The sequence below is a fragment of the Furipterus horrens genome, unplaced genomic scaffold (genome assembly GCF_987537825.1).
Source record: "Furipterus horrens unplaced genomic scaffold, mFurHor1.1.pri manual_scaffold_2, whole genome shotgun sequence".
NCBI lineage: Eukaryota > Metazoa > Chordata > Mammalia > Chiroptera > Furipteridae > Furipterus > Furipterus horrens.
The window spans coordinates 147,298,648-147,324,652 of NW_028327172.1; the positions used below are offsets into that span (position 1 = coordinate 147,298,648).

Sequence of the window (26,005 nt, forward strand, 5' to 3'; positions counted from 1 at the left end):
AACTGATTGTCAAAAGTAAATCTTTTTACACCTTTTAGTGTTTCAGCATATTTTTGGTTTTGTTATAAGTAAAAAAAAAATATGTTACAAGTCATGATACTCTTGTGAGAAAAACAACAAATGGGTGGGAAAAAGGACAGGAATGGGGGTGGGGATGAAGAGGGACATATGTAGTATTCCTGGTCAGTGTTTAAAGTATCCTTTCTTTAATTTTATGTCATTATATTGTTCACTCCTGGTTGCACCAATGATCATTGCTTTTTTAATTGGGGTAAAATGCCACCATATAAAAATTACATACATTCTATCTCTTAAGTGCCATAGTAAAGTAAGACCGACAAAAAGTGATTGGGGCGGGGGGTGGGGGGCGGTAGGGCTTGTGTGTTTAATTCACCAGGAATATTAAGCTTCATAAGATTTACCCGTTGGTCCACATAGGTCCATGACACTGTTACTGTACAATTTTAAGAGGCAAATATACACATTGTAGTTTTTAAAAATCTAAGATGTACTAGGCAAACCATTTATTAATTGAAGGAATAAAAAATGAATTTGTCAACCTCTTCTTTTCTGGGACACAATGCAGTTAATTAACATATTCTTGGAATTGTTTCTGGATTTGGTAAGCAGTGGCCCCATTTGGAGGGGAAAACATTTAAATCTTAAAAAGTGATCTTTTTGGGGGTGTGTGTGTCCAAAATAGTATTTAGCAATTCAGTTTAATTTCTTCTCCTCCTCCTCCTTCTCCTCCTCTTCCTTTTCCTTCTCCTTCTCCTCATTCTCCTTCTTCTCCATCTCCCCCTCCTCCTACTCCTCCTTCTTCATAGAAGATACATTTAATTTCTTTCAAGGTTCTCTTTCATTTCAAAACCTGATTTTCCTCTTTTCGATGTTCAGAATCTTTTCACTTAGATAACCTTATTGTATCCTATAAACACCTACATATGTCACTTTAATCATAACAGAAACGCAAATCTTCAGTGTCAGTAAAAAAAAAAAAAAAAAAAAAAAAAAAAGAACATGGACCTTACATTTCTACTCTTACATCATACTGAAAATACTCTGAAAAATTAAAGTATAACACTTTTAAGTATTGTTGCATCATGGAAAAACAATAGTCGAACTCTGAAATGTTGTTGAGGTTTATATAATGCCTAGCTGATCTAAAGACATCCTTTAGATATTAGTTTTCTATTGGTGTTTTACCCCAAAATATCAACAAAGCCAATATATATTAATTTTATAGCAAAAGAGTAGCTCTGAAGCCAAACACAAGAGTAACCAAACCAAACCAACCCTTAAGTAAATATTAGGCTCTGATTCTTAAAAAGAGTTCAAATTTTAGATTACGCACAATTTAAATTTCAGAATTACCTAACTAAACTTTTCAACAATTAAGGATATCTAACAATATTAATCATGATTAATTCTAAGTTAGAGTTTGCTTTTATAGGAAAAGGATGACATTTACATGAAAAGGTGGTTAACATTTGACGGCTATTTAAATACAGATAATTCTAAACTACCTGGTAAATAAAAACTTGTCACCTATATTAATTTCAACTATTGAAAATATTTAATGAAACCTATTTGTCTGAAAATTTCTGTTAATCATGCCTTAGAAATTTTAGTTGTTGTATTTATAAAATAAAGTCTTGCTCTGCAATAAGCTTTTGAACACCAATATTGTACATCAGTGATTATTTATTATGGGCCCACTGTATTTAGGACACTTGCTGGGTGGTATGGTGAGTAAAAACATCACCTAGTAAGATTAACACACTTCATTAAATGGAATTTCGCAAAAGCCATTAACAAAATATCAATTTAAAACAATGGAAATGAATATCTTTTAATGAAATTTCTATTAGTACTCCATAATATAGGTATCATGTGTGGGTTTGTATCTATAAAGACATAGTACTCATTTATTGTGAGATAAAAAACAAAGGTAGTTGCAGAAATACCTCAACATTTTAATCATACTAGCATAAATATATGGTGACTTTTCACATAAGTGGTAAGAAACCTTAGATACCCAATAAGCAAAACAAAATTTTATGCAGATTCCTTTATGTAAAGTAAAATGTATCTGAAAGTTGTACAGATCATAAAAAATTGCCTTTTTGCGTTATTCATCTAATTTATTTTGAGACAAGATTATAGATTCTAATGAGGTTTAATAGATGAATGAATTGTAATAATTGCTTTTTATTAAAAAAACAAACAAACAAAACTTAGTATCAGAGCCAATACTAAATTTTAAATATTTTGTGGAAGTCAAGACCTTGAGTTAAGAAAAGTGCATCTAGTCTTAACATTATAAAAACATACCTCAGTTTCTATACCTCATTGTAGAAATGTACCTCAGTGTATATATACACTAAATATAATAGGCACAAACAGAAGGCAAATAAAACTTTTATTTAAAAAATAAATATAAGCAATGCTAACCTATGAACTAAATTTGGATTTAAATATTTCATAGTATCTATGTAAATAATTATGGAAAAGCAAATCCAAAATTTTGGTACCTAGTTTCAGAAATCATAAAAATTAAAAGAAGATATATACTCATAGAGAAAACAATAGTTTCCCCTTATAGGAGGGTTAGAGGTTACATCATAAAATACTTTATTTGAGGTTTTTTTGTGGTTTACCTCAAATAAATAGAGAAATAGATGAGCTAGTACTCAGTTAGCTGTTGTCATGTGAAGAATACTGTAGACAACAGGCTTTTGTTTTATTGCACAAGTACTAGATATACTTTTTCAAAATATATTTTGAGAATGTAGAATCAGATTTAAAGGGTAACATTATTTTAAAACTGAAATTGTCCTTTTTTATGAAGTTATTCTCTAAATCCCTTGGTCTGTTTTTTTCTTATCATGTATTTTTAAAAATTAACTTGAACTACAATTGTGGCAATTTAATTATAAAGTTTTAAATCCATTCTGAGGTATGAGAATTAGCATGCTTAGCCAATTGTTATATATATGTATGTGTATATATATCACACAAAGGATAAAAATAACTTGCTCACTGCTCTATTTCCTATATCCAAAAGAATCTCTGGCTCACAGAAAATGTTCGATATATGTTTACTGAATGAACAAATAATTAACCATATATTTGAACTATTTTATAATACTTGTTATTCTTCATTTTCACTTAATATTTTATAGAAATATATTAAATACTACACTTCTGATATATAAGAAAAAGTTATATACATGATACATGAGTTAAAATTAGAATAACCCATTTATACCCATTATGATTTTTTTCTTACAATTTTCATAACTCAACATCTTATATGTTAAATATCAGGTTTAAGTAAGTTGGCTTTTTTTGGCAACATTTACATGCACATCCTTGATAAAATTTCTCCATCAGATGCTATTATTTATATATAGGCCTGTGCTTATGAAATAATGTATTTTCTCTATTTTTCTAAATTTCAAAGTTTCCCACAAATGATGATTTTGTTTTGATTTGCAAATAGCAAGTATTTACCTACATTTCTTTTTATTAAGTGTTACATCATAGGGTAACGTACCCATCTTTCTTTACATATAAATTAATTCCATCAGAAGAAGTAAGCTCTAATGCATTAAAAGTAAAATAAAATAAATGTTTTAAAATAATTTAGTGCATTAAGGTTTGAATACAGTGTTTGGAAAGGGAAGTTTCACATTGATTTTAACTCATTTACTCTTCATTAGGAGTCTGAACCTGAGCAGAAATTGGATGTAAAATTGGCATCCTTTTAAAAGGGTAAAGATAAAATATACAGTTAAGATACACAAAACAATACAGTTTTGTTTGAAGGCAGGTTTAATTTTATAAAAACCAATGACATTTTAAGAACATAATTATTATGTGTTCAGAAATTTATTGTTGCCATGCCCCCCAAAAGAATTTGCATTTTAAAAGTATATAATCTTGTAGTCTCAATTTCTAACTGCACTATTAGAGCAAAAATTTAGTTCTCATTTTTTCGTGTCTCTTTAGTATATTTTCCCTATCGTACATTTTTACTAGATTTCCATTACTGTAGGTTTCTCACTTAAGTTTTAGAATGTTTGAATACATTTGGTAATACATGCTTATATGGTATTGTATCTATTATTCTTAAATGAATTTCGAGCAATTAATTTGAAATCATGCTTTTTTTTTTCTTTATGAGAATATTTGGAATGGTTTTAAAACTTAAACCATTATCTTTTGCTGGCTGACCAGGAGAACTTGGTTTCCTTCATCCTTTGGCATTTTATAACTGCATTTTCCATATGTTTATATTGCTAATTCCTGATAACCGTTTTGAACGGGCCAGGTATTAACCAAACCATGAATTTGCTTTGTAATTAAGCTTGTCATTTAAACAAAGTATCTATATTCCTGTTTTATGCTAAACTTTTACAGTTAGACACTTTAGTCTAAAAATCAATATTGGGCTTACAAAGATACATAGGGGATAGGACAACAGTGGAAGATTTTACAGTTCGAAACTGCTCAGCATCCAACTAATTACGTAATCTATTTAGACAGGCCTAGTCCACTTTCTATTTGTATGTGAGGAGTGAGCCCCAATTTTTCTGCCACTTAAGTGACCTTAAAATAAAAGTGATCTTAAATTTTTCGTAAATTTGGAGCACAGAGACAGATTAGAGAAATCCTCAATCAAAATTGGACTCTGGTTTCATGGTATTAATCACTTGGTGACTGGGAGAATTTGGGTTCCTTCATCCCTTAGTATCAGACGACTAACTGCATTTTCCAGATCATCACATTATATTGATAATTCCTGATTAACAACCATTTTGCACTCTTTTTACACAGCAAGCTGAGGGTAGCCTTGGTGTTCCCTGAGTATAACCCTGACCAGGCTTTTGACCTTCAGTCTGTGATGCACTTCCATTTGTCACTGGGGCCAATCCAATGTGGTGTGTAAATGGGCGACAGAGTTGGTGGCATCTCCACTGGCTGAACTTTGGGTCGATTCCAGGATGGAAATGTAATGGGTGGAGAGGCTGTGGCAGTACAGTGAAGTCAGCACGGCCAACTACAGGAAGCCAGGCTTCATTGCATCCTTCATGGAAGCTGACATACTTGCCCAACCCTTATTAGCCAAGCGCCAGTTCTGGAGGAAAAGGCCGGCAGATAGCTTTACAGTGCCGGGACTTGTCCTCGGGAACACGTTCCAGGTACTCTAGGAAGACACCCGCCCTCCTAGCCTTCAGCATCTTCCTCCCCTCCCTTTGAGGGCTCGTCTTGGCGCGCACACGCAGCCCACGCGACCGGCGCTGCCGTAGACAGGCCCAACGTCCCCGCCCCCGCGTGCGCGTCCCCGCGTCCCTCCGTTGGCTCATTCCGGCCACTGCACGCCGTCGGCTCCAATCACCCCAACATCTAGCACACCTCGACCGCCGCGAGCGGCGCCGGGGGGGTGGGGGTGGGGTGGGGTGGAGAGGGGAAGGCGCCGGGAGGTGGGCGCTGCCGGCCGGCGCGGAGGCGCGCACGCAGGCCTCGCCTCTCCCGGGCCTTCTCCTTCTCGCCTGCTGCAGGGAGGACGCGCACGCCGAGTGACGCTCGGAGGAGGAAGCGCAGCCCCCCCTTCCCCTCCCTTGCCGCCCCTGGCCCAGCGGGATTCCCCCCAGTGCGCCTGTGCGGAGGCCTGCATGATTATGTGTGCCCTCTCCGGGCTCCAGCGTTAGCCACCGGGTGGAGGTGGGGAGGGAAGACGACGAGGAGGAGGAGGCGGAGGCGGAGGAGGCGGTGGAGGGGAGGTGGGGGGAGTCAGCAAGGACATGGCTCCTGACTCCTGTGCGGAACGTGAGTGACTGAGCGGCAAAGCCCGAGTGAGCTGGCGGCCGAGCGGCGGGCTGGGGCCGAGGGCGCCGGGAGGGAGCGGGGGTGCGGTTGGTTGGCTGTATGGGGGGAGCACTAACTGACTTGCATGTGTTTTTTTAATGGTCCCCCAACTCCCTCTTAGATGGTCTCTAGCGACCGGCCCGTGTCACTGGAGGACGAGGTCTCCCATAGTATGAAGGAGATGATTGGAGGCTGTTGCGTTTGCTCAGACGAGAGAGGCTGGGCCGAGAACCCGCTGGTTTATTGCGACGGGCACGGCTGCAGCGTCGCGGTGCATCAAGGTAAACACCCAACCGCCCGCCCGGCCGAACCCGGCCTGCTCCCAACCGTCACCGTTTTCCCCACCTAGGCAGCAACTGCCGGTTCCCTCCCGCCCCTCCCCCCGCCCCGCCCTGGCCTGTTCTGCGGCCGGGGGTTGACTCTGAGGGTCCGCGGCGGGGAGCCTGGGGTGTGTGGGCTGTGCGAGTAGGGGAGAGTGCGTGTGGCCTGGACTGTCATGTGATTCGGCGCTCACTCTCAAGTGTCATTTGGCCGCCGCCTGCGCTTGGAGCCGTGGGTCTGGAGACTTTCCGAGGCCGTGGTTGGAGGAGAGGGGGTGCGGGGTTGTAGCGGGGAGAGGGTGCGTGAGGCTTGGCGTGCTCCCCTCGGTCATGTTACAGTGGCTGTGGCTGTGGGTTTGGGCACGTGGAAACCCCTCCCCCTTCATGCCCGCTCCCGTCTGCCGCAGTGTGTCTGGGGACTTCCTGTGGCATGGACTCAGCCTCAGAACGCCACTCGCTGCTCTGGGGCGTGGGGGAGGGGGGCAAGAGGTTACTTTGCCGCTTTAGATTAGGTAGGGAGGCTCTTGCTGCTGCACCCCAAGCTTTCTGGTGGAGACTGCTGCTGGGAGCTTCCTGTGGACGAGACGGCGAAGGTGCAGCCGCCGCAGGTGTGCTGCTGCAGGAGGGGCTGGGCCGAGGTGGTCTGGGCAGCTGGAGGAGGCTGTTCAGTGGCTTCAACAGGCCACTTTCTCACGTGACAGAAGAGAAGAAAAGGTGGTGGTGCCATCAGTGACTTGGGGAACACCCTAGTTTATTTCTGGGTGTTTCTACTCGGTGAGTTTTTTTGATACACAAAAAGCCGAGGACACTAATAAGATAGTTTTCTGGATATTGACGTGTTTGACCTTTCCTGTTTCATGTGGTAAGGAATTGAGGCTGAAACAATCTAGATAATTTTCAGTGGCTCTTCTACTCTCCCTGTTATTTTCCAACCTGCCCGTTCCCATTTTTGAATCCGGCATTAAGTGATGAACATAGGGGGCTAAAGTGCATTTTTTAGAATGGAATCTCAGAACTGGGAAGGGAGACTTAAGAGGTCATTTTCTTTTAAAGAACCAAGTTGTGCAGCTTCTTTTTTCCAAGAGTAAAAAACAATGTGTGTTGAAACTAGATACTGATTTTAAAGTCTTAGAAAACTTGTATATATAGTATTTGCATTCCAGTATTCATTGACATTTGTGGAAGTATTTCTTATGAGTTGGATGATAAATTTTCGTTTTGATAAGGAATCTCTAAAAATAGAAAATGTTCATTTAAGTCAAAGTGTTTTTAAAGTTTTTTTTCTCAACAAGTACTTCTGAATTAAAATATAAGTTTTTGGACATGCATGCAGTGTTTCTTGGCTGATAGAACATTTTTCACTGTTAAGTATTTATAGTTTTTAAACGGGATTAGCAGTTTAGCTTTGGAGATTTGAAAATTTGTGCTGAATTTATATATTTTTAAGTGCTTCCAGTATTTTGAACGCGCTCATCCAAGAATGTTAAGTGGATATTAGTGCTTTTAGGGTTTTGGGAAAATTTCAATTTTGAGTTAATTAAATATTAAAAACAATTTTTTAGATTTGTGATATATTCATAACTGCTTGTTGGAACAGTCACATATATTTAGAAATAAGCACTTTTAAAAATAACTTTATTGAGATGTAATTCACATACCATACAATTCATCCATTTAAAATGTAGAATTCGTGGGTTTTTAGTATATTCACAGAGTTTTGAATTCAGTACCACAATCAATTTTAGAACATTTTCACCACCCTAACAAGAAACCTTGTATACCCCATTTCCATTCAGTTTCCCCTAGACAACTACTAATCTACTTCCTGTATCTATAGATTTGCCTATTCTGGAAGCATTTCGCTTTTGCATTCATTTTCTGCAATATCTTCTTTCTCATTTTGAAAGGTGATTTGGAAATATTTTCATCAGACTTACCTAAAATGCTTGCTATTTAAAGTGCAGGACATTGGAATGAATTAATGAATTTCTGAGTTAGATTGGTTGCTTCTTGCACACCCCTAATTGAGGACCCGGCCTGCAACTCAGGCATGTGCCCTGACTGGGAATCGAACCCGTGACCTTTTGGTTTGTAGGCTAACGCTTAATCCATTGAGCCACACCAGCCAGGATGAATTTGAACATTTTTATTACATCAGACAATTTCAGTTAGGTAATATATGTGATGAACATAAATATAAAATGTTGTAATTTTCTACAGAGCAGGTGTTTACATGAATAGTTTGAGGTAATTAATAGGGCTTTGAAAGGGTGTTTTGATTTTCCATAATTTTTTAAACAACATAATTTAAAATATTTTATTTCCTAACAGCTTGCTATGGCATTGTTCAAGTACCTACTGGACCATGGTTTTGCAGGAAATGTGAATCTCAGGAGAGAGCAGCCAGAGTGGTAAGAACTTTATCAAAAACATTAAAATATTTCACTGAGTAACTTAGGGTGCTACATACTCATGTTTCAGTTTGAAGGGTTATAAGTCTTTTGTTCAAATATTGAATTTGTGCCAAACATTGACTTGCAGATTAAACCAATTATATAAAATCTGGAAAACAAATTGAACAAATTGGCTATTCATATTTTTAAGTTAGGTTCTCCTATAAGACATAAAGACATAAAGAAGTTATACTTAATAATCCTGCCAAGTTCTGTTTAATTAATAAAAAGACATAAGAATTTAGTGATTTATATTTTTCTTACTATATTTACACATGTTTTTTTGAACACTTACCATTTTTAGACATTCAATCCCTTTGGCAAAGCAACATAAAGATCTTCCTTTTTTACTTGGCTTGCTACCTTTTTTCTGAACTTTTTTGTAAACCTGTAAGAGGGAGAGAGGTATGTTTATTATTTATGGCCAAAAGCATTTTTCTACTTGAACTTCTGGATCTACAGGGAGAAATAGATTTAATCTTCATTAATCATATAAAAATGTTACCATTTGCAATGTTATAGTTCCTTATTTTTGGTGTTGATTAGAGAATTTGACAGAGGGTTGAAAAAAATTTCAACTTTCCTATGTTTATAGTAAAAATGGAATCTTTTAATTTTTGGCTGGGCAAATAGCTGAGGAGCCTATCTAGAATTGTGAGATTCAGAGCAATATTCTGTTGATATGTTTTGTTTGTGTGTGCAAATGCACTGTAGCATAATTATAGCTATTGTTCTAATGTTACCGTACTGGGAATTAACAAATGGAGGATAAAATCAATCATAAAAATTTTAGGTCTTGATGAGGTAGCATAGATCTACTCTTCATTTTTTTGCTTCTTTGTACAATAGCATGTTATGATTTGGGGTTGATGGGTTACCAAGGAAGGGAAGTTATGCTTTAATTTATTAGTAAACACCGACAGTTAAGGTGAGACTTTTCCAGGGTGTATCACAATAGATTCAGGGCCAGAGAAATATTAGAAAGTAGGAAAAGTGGGTATCAATAGAGGGAGGGGAAAGATGTTGTGAATGGAAGTGGTAGAATGCCAGCATTATTTGCCTCAAATGCTACCTGTTGCCTGTTTTTATTCCTTTATCCTCTCTGAGGATATAGTCACGATTTTCAGGTGAATAAGGTAGGTATCTTAGAAAGTATATTAGAGAATGAATTTTATTTCAGCTTTATTTGGTGGGATGAGGGGGTAATTAAAGTTTTTAAATATGAGGCACAACTTTCTCTAAATTCCTCTAGTTTACAGTTATAAAAGTTAGAGTCCTTTGTAAGAAATAAAAACTTATTCCAAGCTAAAATAAGCAAAGAAAAGGCATTTTATTATAAGTATAAAGGAGCTAAGAACCAGAACATGGAAATTATGCATGATTTAGGAAGGGAATTGAGTTAGTCTTAATCTTATTTCTGCTTTTCTCTGTATCTGCTTCATTCTTTTCTTTTTGCGAATTTTCTCTACTTACTATAGCAATCAATAGTTAACCTTTTTTTTTGACTGTTTACTGTCTGTCAGGCACTGTACTAAATGTTCTATACTAAGTATCTCTTTTAATCATCCTATCAAATCTATGAGGTAGATACTCTGTTACTCTCATTTTATGGATAAGGACATAATAGTTTTTTTTAAATTCTCACCTGAGGATATGTTTATTGATTTTAGAGAGAGAGGAGGTTGGGGGTGGGGAGAGAAACATCGATCAGTTGCCTCCTGTATCCTGTATGTGCCGGGACCAGGAACCTAACCCACAACCTTTTGATGTACAGGCAATGCTCCAACCAAATGAGCCCTCAGCCAGGGAAAGACATCATAGTTTTAAGAGCAAATCTATCTAGTTGGAGTCTGGACTGTGAATAATCTTTAAACTACATGTTATATGTTGCCTCCTGTGATGAAAGATGGCCATACTTCAGCTCCTAATATTTTTTACCTCCTATATCAAGAGATTAAGCCTTAGTCTGAATCTCATGTTACTTTGGAAAATAAAACAAAAAACTTCTGGCTTGGCTTGGATAAGGTGCCTAGATCAGCAGTTGGCCATGGCTAGACAGTATGGTTGAGTTGTTCAGACATAGTTAGGGAGATCTTTGTAGTTTTAGGATAGCTCACTTCTCAGAGAAGGTGGTATTTTGAGCTGGTAGTACCTTGACAGATACTGAAGAGTAAAAACTTGGAACAATGAAACGGTTTTTCAGACAAGTACTTTGGCAGAATGTAGAATAGATAGATTTGAAAGGGGTAGTTAGAAAACTGGAAGACTCAGGATGCTATTAGTATAAAAAGGTGAGAGTGAAAAGGAAGGGAGGGAGCATTTTGAAGGATGAAATGACAAATGAATGTTGGGTAAAGAAAGGGATAATCAAGGAAGATTTTGAAGTGTCTAGGTTGATTGTTCTGGAATGGTGATAGTATCATTAATAGGAATAGAGGAAGGAGAGCAAAGTAGAAGAGTAAGAAAATTTCTGTTTTGGGCACATTGGTTTTGATATTGCTAGGATTTTTAATTGAAAATTTACAATTAAAATAATGGAGTCAAGTTAAAGTTCAAGATACATAGAGGGAACACTGGGAACTGAAATATTTTTTTTTTAATCTTCATCAGAGGATAATTGGTTTTAGAGAGATAATTGGTTTTAGAGGGGGTGGGGAGAGAAAGAAAAAGAAACATCCATGTGAGAGGGAAACATTGATGTGAGAGATGAACATCGATTGGTTGCCTCCTTTATGCATCCCAACCAGGGGTCAAACCTGCAGCCTAGGTATGTGCCCTGACCGGGAATCGAACCACAACCTTTTGGTGTATGGTGATGCTTCAACCAACTGAGCCACCCAGCCAGGGCCTGAATGATACTTTTTGTTAAGAAAAAAGGAAAAGCGAAGACAGGACTGTGGTGAATACTTAAATGTGGGAGATTAAGAGAACAGGATGCCAAGGATGGATAAGAAACTGCCAGGAAGGGAGAACCTGCAGGTACAGTAGCAACACAAACAATTGATTTTTCAGGAAAGAATAGTTGATAGTGACATTGCTACAAAGGATGCTGGACTAAGAAAAGTTCTTGAGACAGCAATTCTAGTTCCTTGGTCTGGGCAGAATGCTTGTTATAGGACATTGAAGAGAGTAGGATTGTAGGATTAGATTGAATTTTGAAAAAATATGGAAAGAGGAAAATAAAAGGGATTGAGAGAAAGTTTGGTTTTTAAGGGAAGCTCTTTGTAGATAAGCATTCATATTAAAAAAACACTTGGATTGCTTTATTCATCTCAAGTATGAATATGTATATTTGTTGCTGAAAATTTATGTTAGGCTTACAATATTTACTGATTATTATCAGTGGTTAGAGATTTAAATACTTATTGATGATGGTTTTTTGTATTTAATGTGTATTTGTTCTTAATTACTGGAGGCTGAAGAGATTAGAAACTTTTCTATCTACTTATATAATTTCAATGAGATAGAGGATATTTTGTATTTTAAATATTCTACTTTGAATATTTAAATATTTGGATCGTGCAAAAAAAAAATGGCCAAAAGCCCATTAAGAATTTGCATTAATTAGATATTGCCATTGTAGCTCTAAATGAAAGACTATTCTTTTTCCTATAGGAGGTGAGCTGTAATTTTTTTCCTACTGCTCTCCCTCTTTCCTTCCTACTGTTCTTCCTCCTTTCTTACTTTGTTAAGGAGAAATTGTTGGATGGAATAAAAAACAAGGTTTTAGGGATTGATCTAGGGTTGTACTATTTATTTTGTAAAAAGATTTTATTGCCCTTAGAGAGAGAGAGGAAGAGAGAAAGAAAAATCGATTTGTTGTTTCATGTATTTATTTATGTATTCATTGGGTGATTCTTGTATGTGCCCTGACTGGGGATTGAACCACAACCTTGGCATATCAGGATGATGATCTAACCAACTGAGCTACCAGGCCAGGACACTTTGATTTTTTAATTTTTGCTTAATGAAGATATATAGTGCAAGCAAATCACAATAAATCTATAAAACCATGTGAATGATATATCTAACTATATTATATTTATATTTGGTTCCAATAAAACTATATTAATATATTTAATTATGACAAATAGTTCTGAAAAATATAGAACATAAAATGAATACATATATAGTTCCCGCCAAGAATGAACAAATGTTACTTTTTCATATTTGCTTCAAATTATCCCTTCTACTTAAAAGGAATAATACATTAAAAGATTAAGGTGAAGTACTTTCTGGATTCTCCCTGGTCTGAATCCACTATTATCCTTTTGTGTCTGTTAGGCGCTTCTATATATTTTTTTCTTCCCAGTTTTACTGAAATATAATTGGCATATAACATTTTATTAGTTTTAAGGTGTACTACATAATGAAATATGTATATACTGCAAAATAACTACCACAGTGAATTAACATTTATTACCCCACAGTTACAAATATTTTTTCTTTTGATGAAAACTTTTTAAGATTTACTACTTCCTGCTGCCCCTGGCAACCACCAGTCTTACTTGCCCTTCCTTCCTTCCTTCCTTCCTTCCTTCCTCTCTTCCTTCCTCTATTTCTCTCTCTCCATCTCTCCCTCTCTCCCATTCTTCCTTCCTTCCTTTTTTTTTTACGATTTAGTCATTTTTTAAATATTTCAGTTAGAGTTGACATACAATATTGTATTAGTTTCAGGTGTACACCCAATGATTAGACATTATATAACTTACTGAGTGATCATTCCGATAAGTCTTGTACCCATCTGACACTGTACATAGTTATTATAATGTCATTGACTATATTCATTGTGTTGTACTTTACATCTCTGTGACTATTCTGTAACAACCAACTTTTAGAGAGAGGGGAAGGGAGAAGGAGAGGGAGAGAAACATCCATGTGTGGTTGCCTCTTGCACGCACCCAACTGGGGACCTGGAGTGCAACCCAGGCATGTGCCTTGACTGGGAATTGAACCAGCGACCTTTCTCTTTGTGGGACAACACCCAACCAACTGAGCCACACAGGTCAGGGTCCAACTGTACTTCTTAATCCTTTGGCCTTTTCACCTACCTCCTACAACCTCCTTTGCATCTGGCAACTATCAAATGTTCTCTGTATCTGTGATTCTTTTCCTGTTCTTTTTTTTTTTTAATTTTAGTTTATTTTGTTTTTTTAGATTCAATTGTTCATAGATAATGTATTTATTGCCATTTTGTTGTTCGTATTTTTGATCTTTGTTTTTTTTTTCACTCTTTTTTTTTGAAGAAGACCCTTTAACATTTCATGTAATACTGGTTGGGTGGTGATGAACTCCATTAGCTTTTTCTTACCTGGGAAGCTCTTTATCTGTCTTTCAATTCTAAATGATAGTTTCGCTGCATAGAGTAATTTTGGTTGTAGGTCCTTGCTTTTCATCACTTTTGACTATTTCATGCCATTCCCTTCTGGTCTGCAAAGTTTCTGTTGCGAAATCAGCTGACTGTCTTATGGGAGTTCCCTTGTAGGTAATTAACTTTTTCTCTTGCTGCTTTTAAGATTCTCTCTTTGTGTTTAACCTTTTGCATTCGTATTATGATGTGCCTTGGTGTGGACCTCTTTGAGTTCATCTTGTTTGGGATTCTTTGGCTTCCTGGACTTGTATGTCCATTTTCTTCACCAGATTAGGGAACTTTTTTGTCATTATTTTTTCAAATAGGTTTTCTACTTTTTGTTCTCTCTTCTCCTTCCAACACCATCATGATGCGAATGTTGTACACTTGAAGTTGTCCCTGTGGCTCTTTACACCATTTTCATTTTTTTAATTCCTTTTTTTTTTTCTGTTCTGATAGGGTGTTTTTGTTTTAAATTATTATTATTATTATTTTTTTAATTTTTCTTCTGATTGGGTGTTTTTATTCTCTATTACTATGAGTTTCATTTCTTTAGATTCCACAAATAAGTGAGATCATATACCTTTAGTCTTTGTCTGACTTATTTCCCTTAGCATAATTCCCTCAAGGCCCATCTGTGTTGATGAAAATGGCAGTTTTCTCCTTTTTTATGGCTGAGTAATATTCTATTGTATATATGTATCACCATCTATTTTTTAATACTTATACTACATATATATGTCAATAAGCACTATCTAGTATTGTATTATACAGGAATGGTACCATACTGTACATGTGTTCTACAGCTTAGAGTTACATTTGCTACATTCCTGACCTAGTTCATTCTTTTTAAAAAATCAAATTAAAATTTTTTTATTGATTTGAGAGAGATAAGGGGGGGCTGGGTGAGGGAGAGAGAGAAAGAGAAAAACATCAATTTCTACTTATTGATACATTCATTGGTTGATTCTTGTATGTGCCCTAATTGGGGATTGAACCCACAACATTGGTGTATAGGGATGACACTTAACATCTGAGTACCTGGCCGGGGCTAGTTAATTTTTTTAATCTGCTTTTTTAGTATTCTGTCACAGAATATACCACAGTTTAATTCCCTCACTGATTGTCATTTAGGTTCCCAGTTTTCACAATCACAAATAGTGCTACACTCAGTGTTCTTGTAGATATAGTACATACAATATCCAATAAATACAATGAAGTTTGGTATTTTAAAAATATAATCTGAAAATCTGTATTAGTAGGCAAGTTTAATTCATAGTCATTTATAGTAATGATTCCCTGGCTGGTTTGGCTCAGTGGATTGAGCGTCGGCCTGCGAGCTAAGTGTCGCTGGTTCGATCTTCCAGTCAGGGCACATCAGAGAAGGAAAACTCTGACTCCAAAAAACCTCCGCTGCCTTGCGGCATACCTCTTCAGGGGAAAGGCTAAGGGAGTAAACCCCGACAGAAAATCCGGAGCCGGAGTCCCTAAGGCGGTTTGACGTTGTAGTCAACACCGGCAACTCCTGCGGCGCACCTGAAGCCAAGCTGTATTGACTCCGTCTTTCCCTTGGACCCTTCAGCTGCGAAGAGAGGGGGGGTCTGCTGCATGGGCAACAGCAGACCCTCCATATCACCCTGCCCAGGCTCTGTAGCTTCAGCTTCGCTGGAGAGGACACTCCAGCGTCATCGCAAGATGTCGATTCAACACGGGAGGAGAAAGATACCGTGTCACTCCCGAGTTGGACTGCACAGCCATTCTCGGCGGTGCAGATAGACTCTTAAGAAGCTACACCATCGTCTCTCGAGACGGACGGCTGCCGACGACGACGACGACGATATAGTAATGATTGATACATTTGGGCTGCTTTCTAAAATTTTGTGCTACTTATTTACCATACTTCTTTTCCATTCCTTTATCCTTTTATTTGAGTGATTGAGTGATCTTTATCTCTTTAAAGAAAATCCTGTGCTTATTTGGAGATTATATATTCTATTTCTTTCCTTTTAGTGTTTGCCTTTAAAATTCTAATGTTCATACTTTATATTTTTCTAAAATTAATTTTTATGCTCCTTTTGAACCAAGTCAAGGACCTGTAATATCCCTTTTATTCCCTCATTACTCTTTCCCTTGCAAAATCTGTTATTATGTTCTATGTTTTAATTCCACCTTATTTATAATCTCCCAAAATATTAGTTGTGTTTTTTAAAATGATCATCTATAATTTAGACTTAAAATTACTGACTTTTTTTGCTCAACCCAGGTCCCTTGCTGCTTTTTATGGCTTGTTTTTAATTTTCAAAAGTTTTGGTGTTTTTTGTTTTTTTTCAGGGTCTGTGGCTATTAAGTAGTAAGCTATATTAGTCCTTTAATGTTTACAAATATGTTATTTTACGCTCTTGTATGCTAGTTTGAATTCTAGGGTAGTAGTTGTTTTCCTGTAAGTGAGGTTTTATTCTAGCTTGTCTTCTGGTATCTACTTGTGCAAATAGGAACTATGTTGACAGTCTGTTTATCCTGCTTGAGGGTTGATCTGCTTTTTGACTCTGTTTTTCTTCCGTTGTGGCGAATTTTCTGCTCTGTTTTCAAATATTACTGTCTCACTTAATTTTTGTAAAAAATATTTTATTTATTTTGAGAAAGAGGGAGAGAATCATGAACTTGTGGTTGCCTCTCGTGAGCCCCTAACTGGAGCCCTGGCCTGCAACCCAGGCATGTGTCCTGAGTAGGAATCGAACTGGCGACTCATCCACTGAGCCACGCCAGCCGGAGTGTCACTTACTTTCTTGTTTGTTTTGTTAACTCTGGTGGTAGATGTTTTCCTGTATTTTGTAATTTTTGTGAGCTAATCTTCAGGATTTTTTGCCTCCCTTAAGATTCCTGTTCCTCAGCCCTGGCTGGGTAGCTCAGTTGGTTAGAGCATAGTCCTGATATACCAATGTTGTGTGTTTGATCCCCGGTCAGAGTACATACCAGAAGCAACCTATGAATGCATAAATAAATGGAGCAACAAATCGATGTCTCTTTCTTTTTCTTTCTAAAAATCAATAAATTGAAAAATTTTTTTAAAAGCAGCGGAAGGATTTAGGAAATTAGTGGGATTTCTTTTTCATAATAAACTAATGGAAAAAAAAAAAGATTCTTCTTCCTCTAACCTGAGTTTGTGAAGATGTTGCTGTGAGAGTGTCTGCATTTGCTTTGTAACTGTTAAAATTGCCTTTGGCTGCTAGTAAAGACCAGATTGTAGTGGCTTCTACAAAATAGGAATTTACAAATTCTTTTATTTAAATGGAGTTCAGAAAGGCATTTTAAGACTTTTATGACAGCTCTGTGAAGTCACTAGGGATCAAACTTTTTCTATCTTCCTACTGTACCAGCCTTAGCACATGGTTTTCATTTTCAAGGTTGTTCCACCGTGACAGCATGGCAGCTGGAAATGTAGTCATTGTGACTGCAGAAAGAAGTTCCAGGCAGAAAAAAGGGGAGGGAGGGTAAGGTTAAAAGTGGTTCTTTTTCTAGCTGAGTTATCCTCTTAAACAAGTTTTCCTGGAAACCCCACTCAATAATATATACAGTAGTCCCTCTGACTCCAAAAAACCTCCGCTGCCTTGCGGCATACCTCTTCAGGGGAAAGGCTAAGGGAGTAAACCCCGACAGAAAATCCGGAGCGGGAGTCCCTAAGGCGGTTTGACGTTGTAGTCAACACCGGCAACTCCTGCGGCGCACCTGAAGCCAAGCTGTATCGACTCCGTCTTTCCCTTGGACCCTTCAGCTGCGAAGAGAGGGGGGGTCTGCTGCATGGGCAACAGCAGACCCTCCATATCACCCTGCCCAGGCTCTGTAGCTTCAGCTTCACTGGAGAGGACACTCCAGCGTCATCACAAGATGTCGATTCAACATGGGAGGAGACAGATACCGTGTCACTCCCAAGTTGGACTGCACAGCCATTCTCGGCGGTGCAGATAGACTCTTAAGAAGCTACACCATCGTCTCTCGAGATGGACGGCTGCCGACGAGTCCCTCTCTATATCGCGGCCTCACTGTATTGTGGGATTTTTAAAAATATTATATTTAATTATTTATTGCAGATTTTTCGCTATATCGTGGGATTTTGCAGTACTGTATACATATGTTGTTCAAGTTACGTAGGTTTAAGAGTGTAGAATAAATGTAAGGTTCCTACTTTGCGGGAGGGTCTAGAACTTAATAACAGCGATAAGTGAGGGAATACTGTACTTAATTTTACTGGCTCTTAATTGTTAGACTGCAAAATATGGACCCATTGATGAACTCAATAAAATCAGAGAGCTTACTGTCTTAGCATAGGCTTGAGTTTCCTGTTTTTCTGGAGTGATTACTCAAGTCTAGAATAGGCGCATTGCACTTTGGTGCAGCTTGTCTAGTCTTAGCTGTCCAGGCCATGTTTTTCTAGTATAGCTTCCCCTTATTTGGTGGGAATAGGCCCTTACCAGCTCCTGTCTTTGTGTAGGGAAGCCAGTTAGAGCTTCTGCACATGTAAGGTCTATGCTGGAATAATAGTCAACCCCAGCCTCTAGGGTGTCAGATTTGATATCATCATTGACTCCCACAGCTTCAACTAATGTTCATTCTTTTAGCTTTTAAGACCTTTTTTATTTTGGCCACCTGGAGATTTATGTTTATTTACATAATTCAAAATTGTTTTCAGATTTATTTATCTTTGAGTTCTGAGTGCAAGAAGCCAGGATAGAGTGTCTCAACTTGCACTTAAAAAAAAAAAAATCATGTAACTTTTTTTTTTATTTCTGTACAAATCTTTTGGCCTGTATATGTAATTTAAATAGAATGCCTTCAAAGTTAACATTTGCTAACATTTTAAAAAATATTGTATTTTATTTATTTTATTATTATTTTCTTTAGAGTGCCCTGACCAGGGATCGAACCCACAACCTTGGCATACCAGGACAGTGCTCTAACCAACTGAGCTACTTGGCCAGGGTCTCTAACCTTTTTTTTTTTTTTTTTTTAACTGTTGATTTATCTAATATTTACTTCTAAAAAATTCTGTATAGTATCCTAAGTGCCTATAATTTTGAAAGATATTTTAAAAACAAGAAATTAGTGCTTACCGCCATAGATAAAATAGTAAGTAGCCAATTTTTGTTGTCTTTCTTCTTAATTCCTCTTTCTTTTAGTGTGAGAAAAGCCTAGCATAACTTCGGCTGACATGAAGTAGGTGCTTAATATGTGTTTGTATCATTTTCCAACCTGTCTACATAACTAGTAAAAGAAATGAAGACATTTGGTACCTTGCAAGATACATTGCCCAGCATATGGTTCCTATTTACTTCACTTTTTTTGGTATGGATTTCATTTTTATATTTATCAAAGTGTAAGGCACATAGTCAAAGTCAGGTAGTAACAAAAGCTTCTCTCACAGAACACCTTGCTTCTTGATTCTTGAACCTTCATCCATTTCTCCAGAAGCAACCCCTTTTTTGGCTATTCATTCTGATATTTACTTCTATATTTCTAAAATGCATGTATATGCAGCTATATTTGACATATAGTGCTAAATAGTGATATTTACATTATTATGATTTAAAATATTTAAAAAATTTTTGAGCCAAGTATACTAGCATTGTTTTCTTATATAATCTTCCATTTGGTTAAGGAATCAGGTAGTCTATAAATTCAATTTTTCTTTTCTTCTCTTTACCTTCTACTTTCCTTTTCCTTTTCTTTCCCCTCTCCCTGTTTTTACTGTCTCCTCTCCCTTTCCTCTCTTTCTTCTATCCTGTTCTCCTCTCTCTTTCTCTTTCCCTCTTCTTCTGATGCTCCCCCCCATCCCCTTTCTTCTCCTTCCTTTCTTCTACCTTTCTCTCTTCCTCTTTTCCTTTTAAACTGGTAGACCTTTTTCTAGGTACCATCTTCCCTGCTCCCATCTGGGCTGGTTTCTCTTTCGTCCCAGAACTTCCCTTCACTATCATCTTGGAAGTTTCTGTACTTCTTGCCTATTTTGGATTCCTGTTTTCTAACTCTTCATCCCCCGTTTCTTTTCCTTTAATGGTTTGTTCCCCTTGTTTTGGTTGCACATCTTTAGCAGATTCATAGGAAAAGATGTATGAGAAATAAAAATTGTAAGATTAAAAAAATTATTTATGTTTAGAGAGAGGGGAAAGGAGAAAGAGAGGGAGAGATACATCAGTGTGTGGTTGCCTCTCACTCGTGCCCCCAACTGGGGACCTGACGTGCAACCTAGTCATGTGCCCTGACTGGGAATCGAACCAGTGACACTTGGTTCGCAGGCCAATGCTCAATCCACTGAGCCACACCAGCCAGGGTTAAAATTTTAGGATTTTTTGTGTTGTAGCTTTACTATCTTTCTTGATTTATAGTGTGGCCGAACAGAAATCTTGGTAGTCTTTTTCCTTCAGAATTTTGAAGAAATTTCTCCATTGCCTTTTTAAAAATTTATTTATTGTTTTTCTATTCTAGTTGTCCTACTTTTTTACTCATTGCTTCCCCCCACCCAGCCCACTCCTTCTCCTACAGTCAGTCCCCAACCCCATTGTCCATGTCCATGGGTCATTTATACTAGTTCCTTTCTCCATTACTTTTTAGCTTTCAGTATTTCTGTTAAGTCCCATGAAGTTTTGATTTCATATCTTTTGTATGTGATTGTTCTCCCTGTATTTAGTATTTTATTCCTCATCCAGGTTATTTCTCATACTTTTCATCATAGTGTATTTTCCTTTACTCATTGTACTGGGCACACAGTGGCCCTTTTGATTTGGTAAATCATGTTGGAGAATGTGAGTTCGGTTAAAATTAAAAGAAAACATTATTTCTTTGATAATTTCTTCAGTTATGTTGTCATTTGTTTTCTTTTTCTGTGTGCTTCTCTATTTGGATGTTGGACCTTTTGTACTGATCTTCTAAATTTTTAAATTTTGTGTTTATTTTTGTTCTACTTTCTGAAGTAGTTTCTTTATCTTCCAACCCTTACATTAAATTTCTGAATTCTGTTACACTTTTAATTTCTAATGGCTTTTTTATGCTCCCTTAATGCTTCTTATTTTCACTTTCTGGTTTTGTTTCTTGGATGCAATATCTTCTCTTATGTCTGTGACGATATTAATCAGAGGGTTGTTTTGTTTCAGTTTTCTAAAGTTTTCTTCTACTTCTGGGACTCAGTTTCTCTGTACTATCTGTTTTGGCCTGTCTTGTTAAAAGACTGCTTAAAAATCTGGTTACTTTTAGCCATCTAGTTCATAATGAGTCAATTGGAAGCTCTTGTGTATGGGTAGGGATTGTTGTCTGATTGGCTTCATTATAGGTGATTTAGCTGGGTTCTTCTATTAGGAGGCCACCAACTGGTTAGTTTATTTAGAGAAAAATCATCCATTTGGAATTGACCATCCTGGTTACCAATAGTTTTTGAGCCAGGTGGTTACTGGAATTTCATTATTTAGAATTAAATTTTCAGTTAATTTATTTTCATTTTAAATCAGTATGGTATCCCTTTCCTCAGCTGTGCCTGGTGTCCCCAAGTCCAGATTTCCTCATTTACCCATTCTGCAGTTTTCTATGGTTGGGGAGAGACAGGTATCTGATAGTGTGTAGTGCAGAAGGAGTTCAGGGGTGTGTGTCGGTGTATGTGTGTGTGATTGTTTTTCAGATTATACCCAGTCCCTTCTGTTTTCAGCCTCACCTGAACTATCCCTTCCAGATACATACAGCACCACTGTGCATGTGCAACTCCCTGCCCCCGATGCCTGGTACCTCAAGTTCTTCCAGTTTCTGGTGCTGTGTGGTCCAAGATACATCGCCTTTGGGCTTATCTTATTGCAGCAGTATTTTCTGATCTGTTAAGTCATTTACTACTTGTCTCCTTTCTAGCTTCCAAAACTTTATAGTTGTTGTTTCACCTTTTGTTCTTTTAGTCTTTGTGGTTTTATGTTCTTTTTATAACATTTAATGGACTGTTTGGAAGAAGAGGAGGTAGTTTTTAAGTAGAGTTAAGTACCTGTGCTTGTAATGTAGTCTTCCCATTTCTTCCAGGGTCTTGTTTTATCTTTTAGTCTATCATTTTTACTTTTTTTTTTTTTTCCCACTCAGTTCACAAACATCTCTGTATCTTTCTGTGGAATTTACTTTTCCTTTATGTTTTTCACCTTTCTGTCTTTCACCTTTCTGTCTTTCTTCTTTCACTAGCAAACTTTTGGGAAGAATAAAACCATTTATCTCTGCTTCTTCAACTGCCTACTGTACTCTAGCCTTAGTTATGCTTAATGTTTGAGATATAACTTAGTTTTCATTTTAAACAATAGCATATGAAATCTGCATTTGCTATACCACTCTCATCGTGGACACTTTCTATTTTGTTTTTCAGTGACCATTATGTAAAGATCCATGTACAAGAAATTCTTTTAATAATTTAGCATATGGAAAATTGTCTCCCTTGAGGATCTGGTATACTTCCTCCTTTTTTGATAGCTCTATAACACATTCTGTTTTTCTTTTTGTTCTGGCTACTAGGCAGCCTAGAACCAGATCTGGTCTTTAGTTACATCAGTTATATTAATCTGATTATTAGTATAGTTATTTCCTCCTCCTCTTCCTGTGGGGTTTAGAACTTCACTTCTTATCTCTTGTTTCTCTGCGTGTTGATTTCATTCTCTCATACTACAGACTCTCTACTTCATGAGGCTGGAACGATGACTGCTGGCAGCTCTTGGCTCTCATCTTCCCAGCCCCTTCTACCAGAAGAAGGGGCTCTCTTGAAGAATCCTGGGAAGGACTCTGATTGGCCTGTCTTGGATCATGTACTCACCATCCCTGTGGCTGGAGTGGGGAGGGTACTATGAATGACAACCCTCACTAGAACTACATAGTTGGAGTCAGGGGTAAGAGAGTTTCCCTAAATAAGGGGATGTCCCTAATATTGGTTTTTGATGTTCATTTTTCTATGTTTTATTGTTATAATATATTGTAGGTCCCTTATTTGTAGGCTGCCTCAAATCTTTTTCTGAAAAAATTTTAGGTATTTAAATAAGTACATAAAATATCATGCACTTTTATTCATTCACACTTCACATCATTACATTTGGCTTTTAAGTCCAACACTCTGTTATTGATTTTGTTAATTTTAAATGGCCAAGTCTAAAATTTTCATTTTTGTTCTACTTAATCTACTTTCAGCATTTGAAACTGTGTTCACTCAGTTTTTGTTGCAGCACTTTCTCCTTATGACTTCTGGGAAGCTGCTTTCTTTTACCTTTTTAAATATTGCCTTTTGGACTCTTGTTTGGCATTACTTCTTTACTTTAAAGTTATATGATTTCTTTCCTTACCCATTTATTTGATTATTTCACTTCAGGTAAACTTAAGCATGCTCATGGATGCCTGTAGGCATCAATATCATCTGAACAAGTTTTTTCTGGCCTTTAGATCCATATTTGCAGTTGCCTTCTAGATATCTCTATTTAGGTATTCTAGGCATCTTAAATTTACTTTCTCACCCTGGCTGGTATGGCTCAGTGGATTGAGTGCCGGCCTGTGAGCCAAAGACTGGTTTGATTCCCTCTCAGGGCACATTCCTGGGTTGCAGGCCGGGTCCTTGGTTGAGGATGTGCAAGAGGCAACCAAACATTGATGTTTCTTTCTCTCCCTCTTTTTCTCCCCCTCTTTTACTCCCCCTCTTTCTCCCTCCCTTCCCTTCTCGCTAAAAATAAATAAATAAATAAATAAATAAATAAATAAAATCTTTAAAAAATAAATTTGATTTCTCTATTTAGTTACTGACATCTAAGCCCTATTATTATTATTATTTTTTTGGTCTAGATTATTGCAAGTTTAAATTACATAGTTTTTGGTAAGGTAATATTGATATGGTTCAAAAATATAAAAGCATACACAGTGAAAGTTCTTCCTCCTAAATCCCTCTTATTTGCCCAGTTTTGCTTCCCAACTTCCCATTTTTATTTGTTTTTCATTTATTTTCCTGGTTTCTTTATGTATGTACATGTTTATACATATAAAGACTCTTGTTTTTCTTCCTTTTTTTAAAATAAAAAGGTAGCACATTACACATCTTTACAGTAAACCATCTGCCTTATCTTTTCTTCTTTTTGTATAGTACCCCTCTGTTTCAAAATTTTCTCCTACAAAGCAAATATGATTATTGCTTCCCAATTCCCTATAGTGTTTCTTAACTATTTGTGCAGGGAAAATTTTTTTTGTGGTCCACAGTATTTTCATTAAAAGTATTGTATTTCCACTTACACATTTAATTTCTGCACAGAGTATGGCTGGGTAAACACCCGACACTCTCATCCCGAACACTAAAAATTCTAGTCCTATAATTATTCAGTAGGGTAAGAAATTTGGTGGTACTGCTCTAGAGCCAGATAGAAACTAAAGCTTCCCTAATGCGATGTTTACCCTTCCTTTCCCATCTGTCTGGTCCCTACCACTCCTGTTTTCACTTTTCCCACTCTATTTTCTGTTTAACTATGAGCAGATTAATAATTCCCAAAGATTACTTCCTACATGCTATTCTCCTGAGATTCTACATGCTATGCTATAATGTTCAAGCAAAAGATGTATGTATATGTGACTCTTCCATCTTGATGTTTTTTGGAAGAGAGGAAAAATGAAAATAGCATCAGTGTGGTGAGATTAAGAAGTATGTCATCAGTTGTAAGCATGCTATCCCTTCATAGTTGGATCTTTTTCGAGGTTTATTAGTTTCTGTCATTGCATGTGTATGTTTTAACCCCCTTATTACTTTATTCCCTTTGTCTTTAAAGTTAGGATGGAAATATTTAGATGAGCTGTATCTCTGTTCAGGAAAGTTTCATTTTACTTAGACATTCCAGGAGTTGTTTTTAATCTTCTTTGTCAACACATGATTAATATTTATGGATGTTTGACTGCTTTGGTAACTGATTTTTTTTGTGTGTGTGTGTGTAGAGGCTCTGAGCTTTCTCTCCCAAATACATTCCATTCTTTGGATTTCTTTGCTATATGGATAATATATATCAAAGTATATTTCTTTTGTCATTTGAACAAATAGCCATGTATTATAAGGTATAAAAGGATTAATGTTTTACTCTTGTCCAAACAAAGACTCCTAATTGCTTTGGGCCAACCCTGTGCATTTTAATTTACGTGTGCGTGTGCGTGTGTGTGTGTGTGTGTGTGTGTGTGTGTGTGTAGGATTTTCTTATTTTTAGTTGTGAGATATATGATTCCAAGAAAAAAGGGTATGCTCAGTATATTGACAGTTAAAATAATAAAGTGAATATATACCTAACTTAACCAAGCTTAGTAAGTAGAGCAGTGATGATACCTTTGACCCCTGTTGTGCCTTTCCCTGATTGTATTCCCCCCTTCCACAAAGGAAACACTTTCCTGATTTTTGTATTATTTGTTCTTGGTTCTCATTTTATTTCTAAACAATATAATATTTAGTTGTGGCTATTTTGAACTCCATGTAAGTGGAATTATTGCTCTATTGATTTTTTTTTTGATTCAGTATATTTTTGAGATTCATCTATTTGATGCATGTAGCTATAGTTGATTCATCTTCATTGTTATATAATATGCAGCGTGTAAATTACACCACTATCCAGTCTGCTGTTGATGGACAGGTATGTTTTTGTCAGTGTTTTGCAATTACGAACAATTATTTGAATATTCTTACACATGCTGAAGAATTTCTATAGCTTGCTTCTCATTAAACTGCTAGGTGTGCTCCATAAAATCAATTTAGTGGGGAGCAGCCAGCATTAAAAAATGAAGTAGGGTGGGAAAAAATTCAGTGTATTTCCAGTATCCTGTGTATGTATACAGGGTTGCACTATAAGGCATATTTTCAATCTAAGGAAAAAAAAGGGGTCAGTGCCCCTGACTAAATAGTCAGATATTGCATGTTTTAAAAATTCTTGCAGCACACTGGTTGAAAATCTCTTCTTTAGGGTATATACTTAGAAGTGGAGTTGCTAGGTTGTCAGGAAGACCAG

At 36.9% G+C, this 26,005-nt stretch overlaps 1 protein-coding gene across 9 annotated transcripts in view; it reads left to right on the forward strand.

The window, feature by feature from the left end:
- The first annotated feature begins 5,598 nt into the window (after positions 1 to 5,598).
- Positions 5,599 to 26,005, forward strand: part of MLLT10 (MLLT10 histone lysine methyltransferase DOT1L cofactor) — a 215,856-nt gene continuing 195,449 nt past the window's right edge. For 7 of the 9 annotated variants that reach the window (XM_090266582.1, XM_090266585.1, XM_090266586.1 and 4 more), the window contains exons 1-3: positions 5,799 to 5,861; positions 5,996 to 6,155; positions 8,526 to 8,605. In XM_090266582.1, coding sequence (XP_090122708.1) covers positions 5,996 to 6,155; positions 8,526 to 8,605 — 240 coding nt within the window. In that variant the 5' untranslated portion in view covers positions 5,799 to 5,861. Of the gene's footprint in view, positions 5,731 to 5,790; positions 5,862 to 5,995; positions 6,156 to 8,525; positions 8,606 to 26,005 lie in introns of those variants that run through there. The other 2 variants (XM_090266584.1, XM_090266583.1) reach the window with 2 other exon arrangements.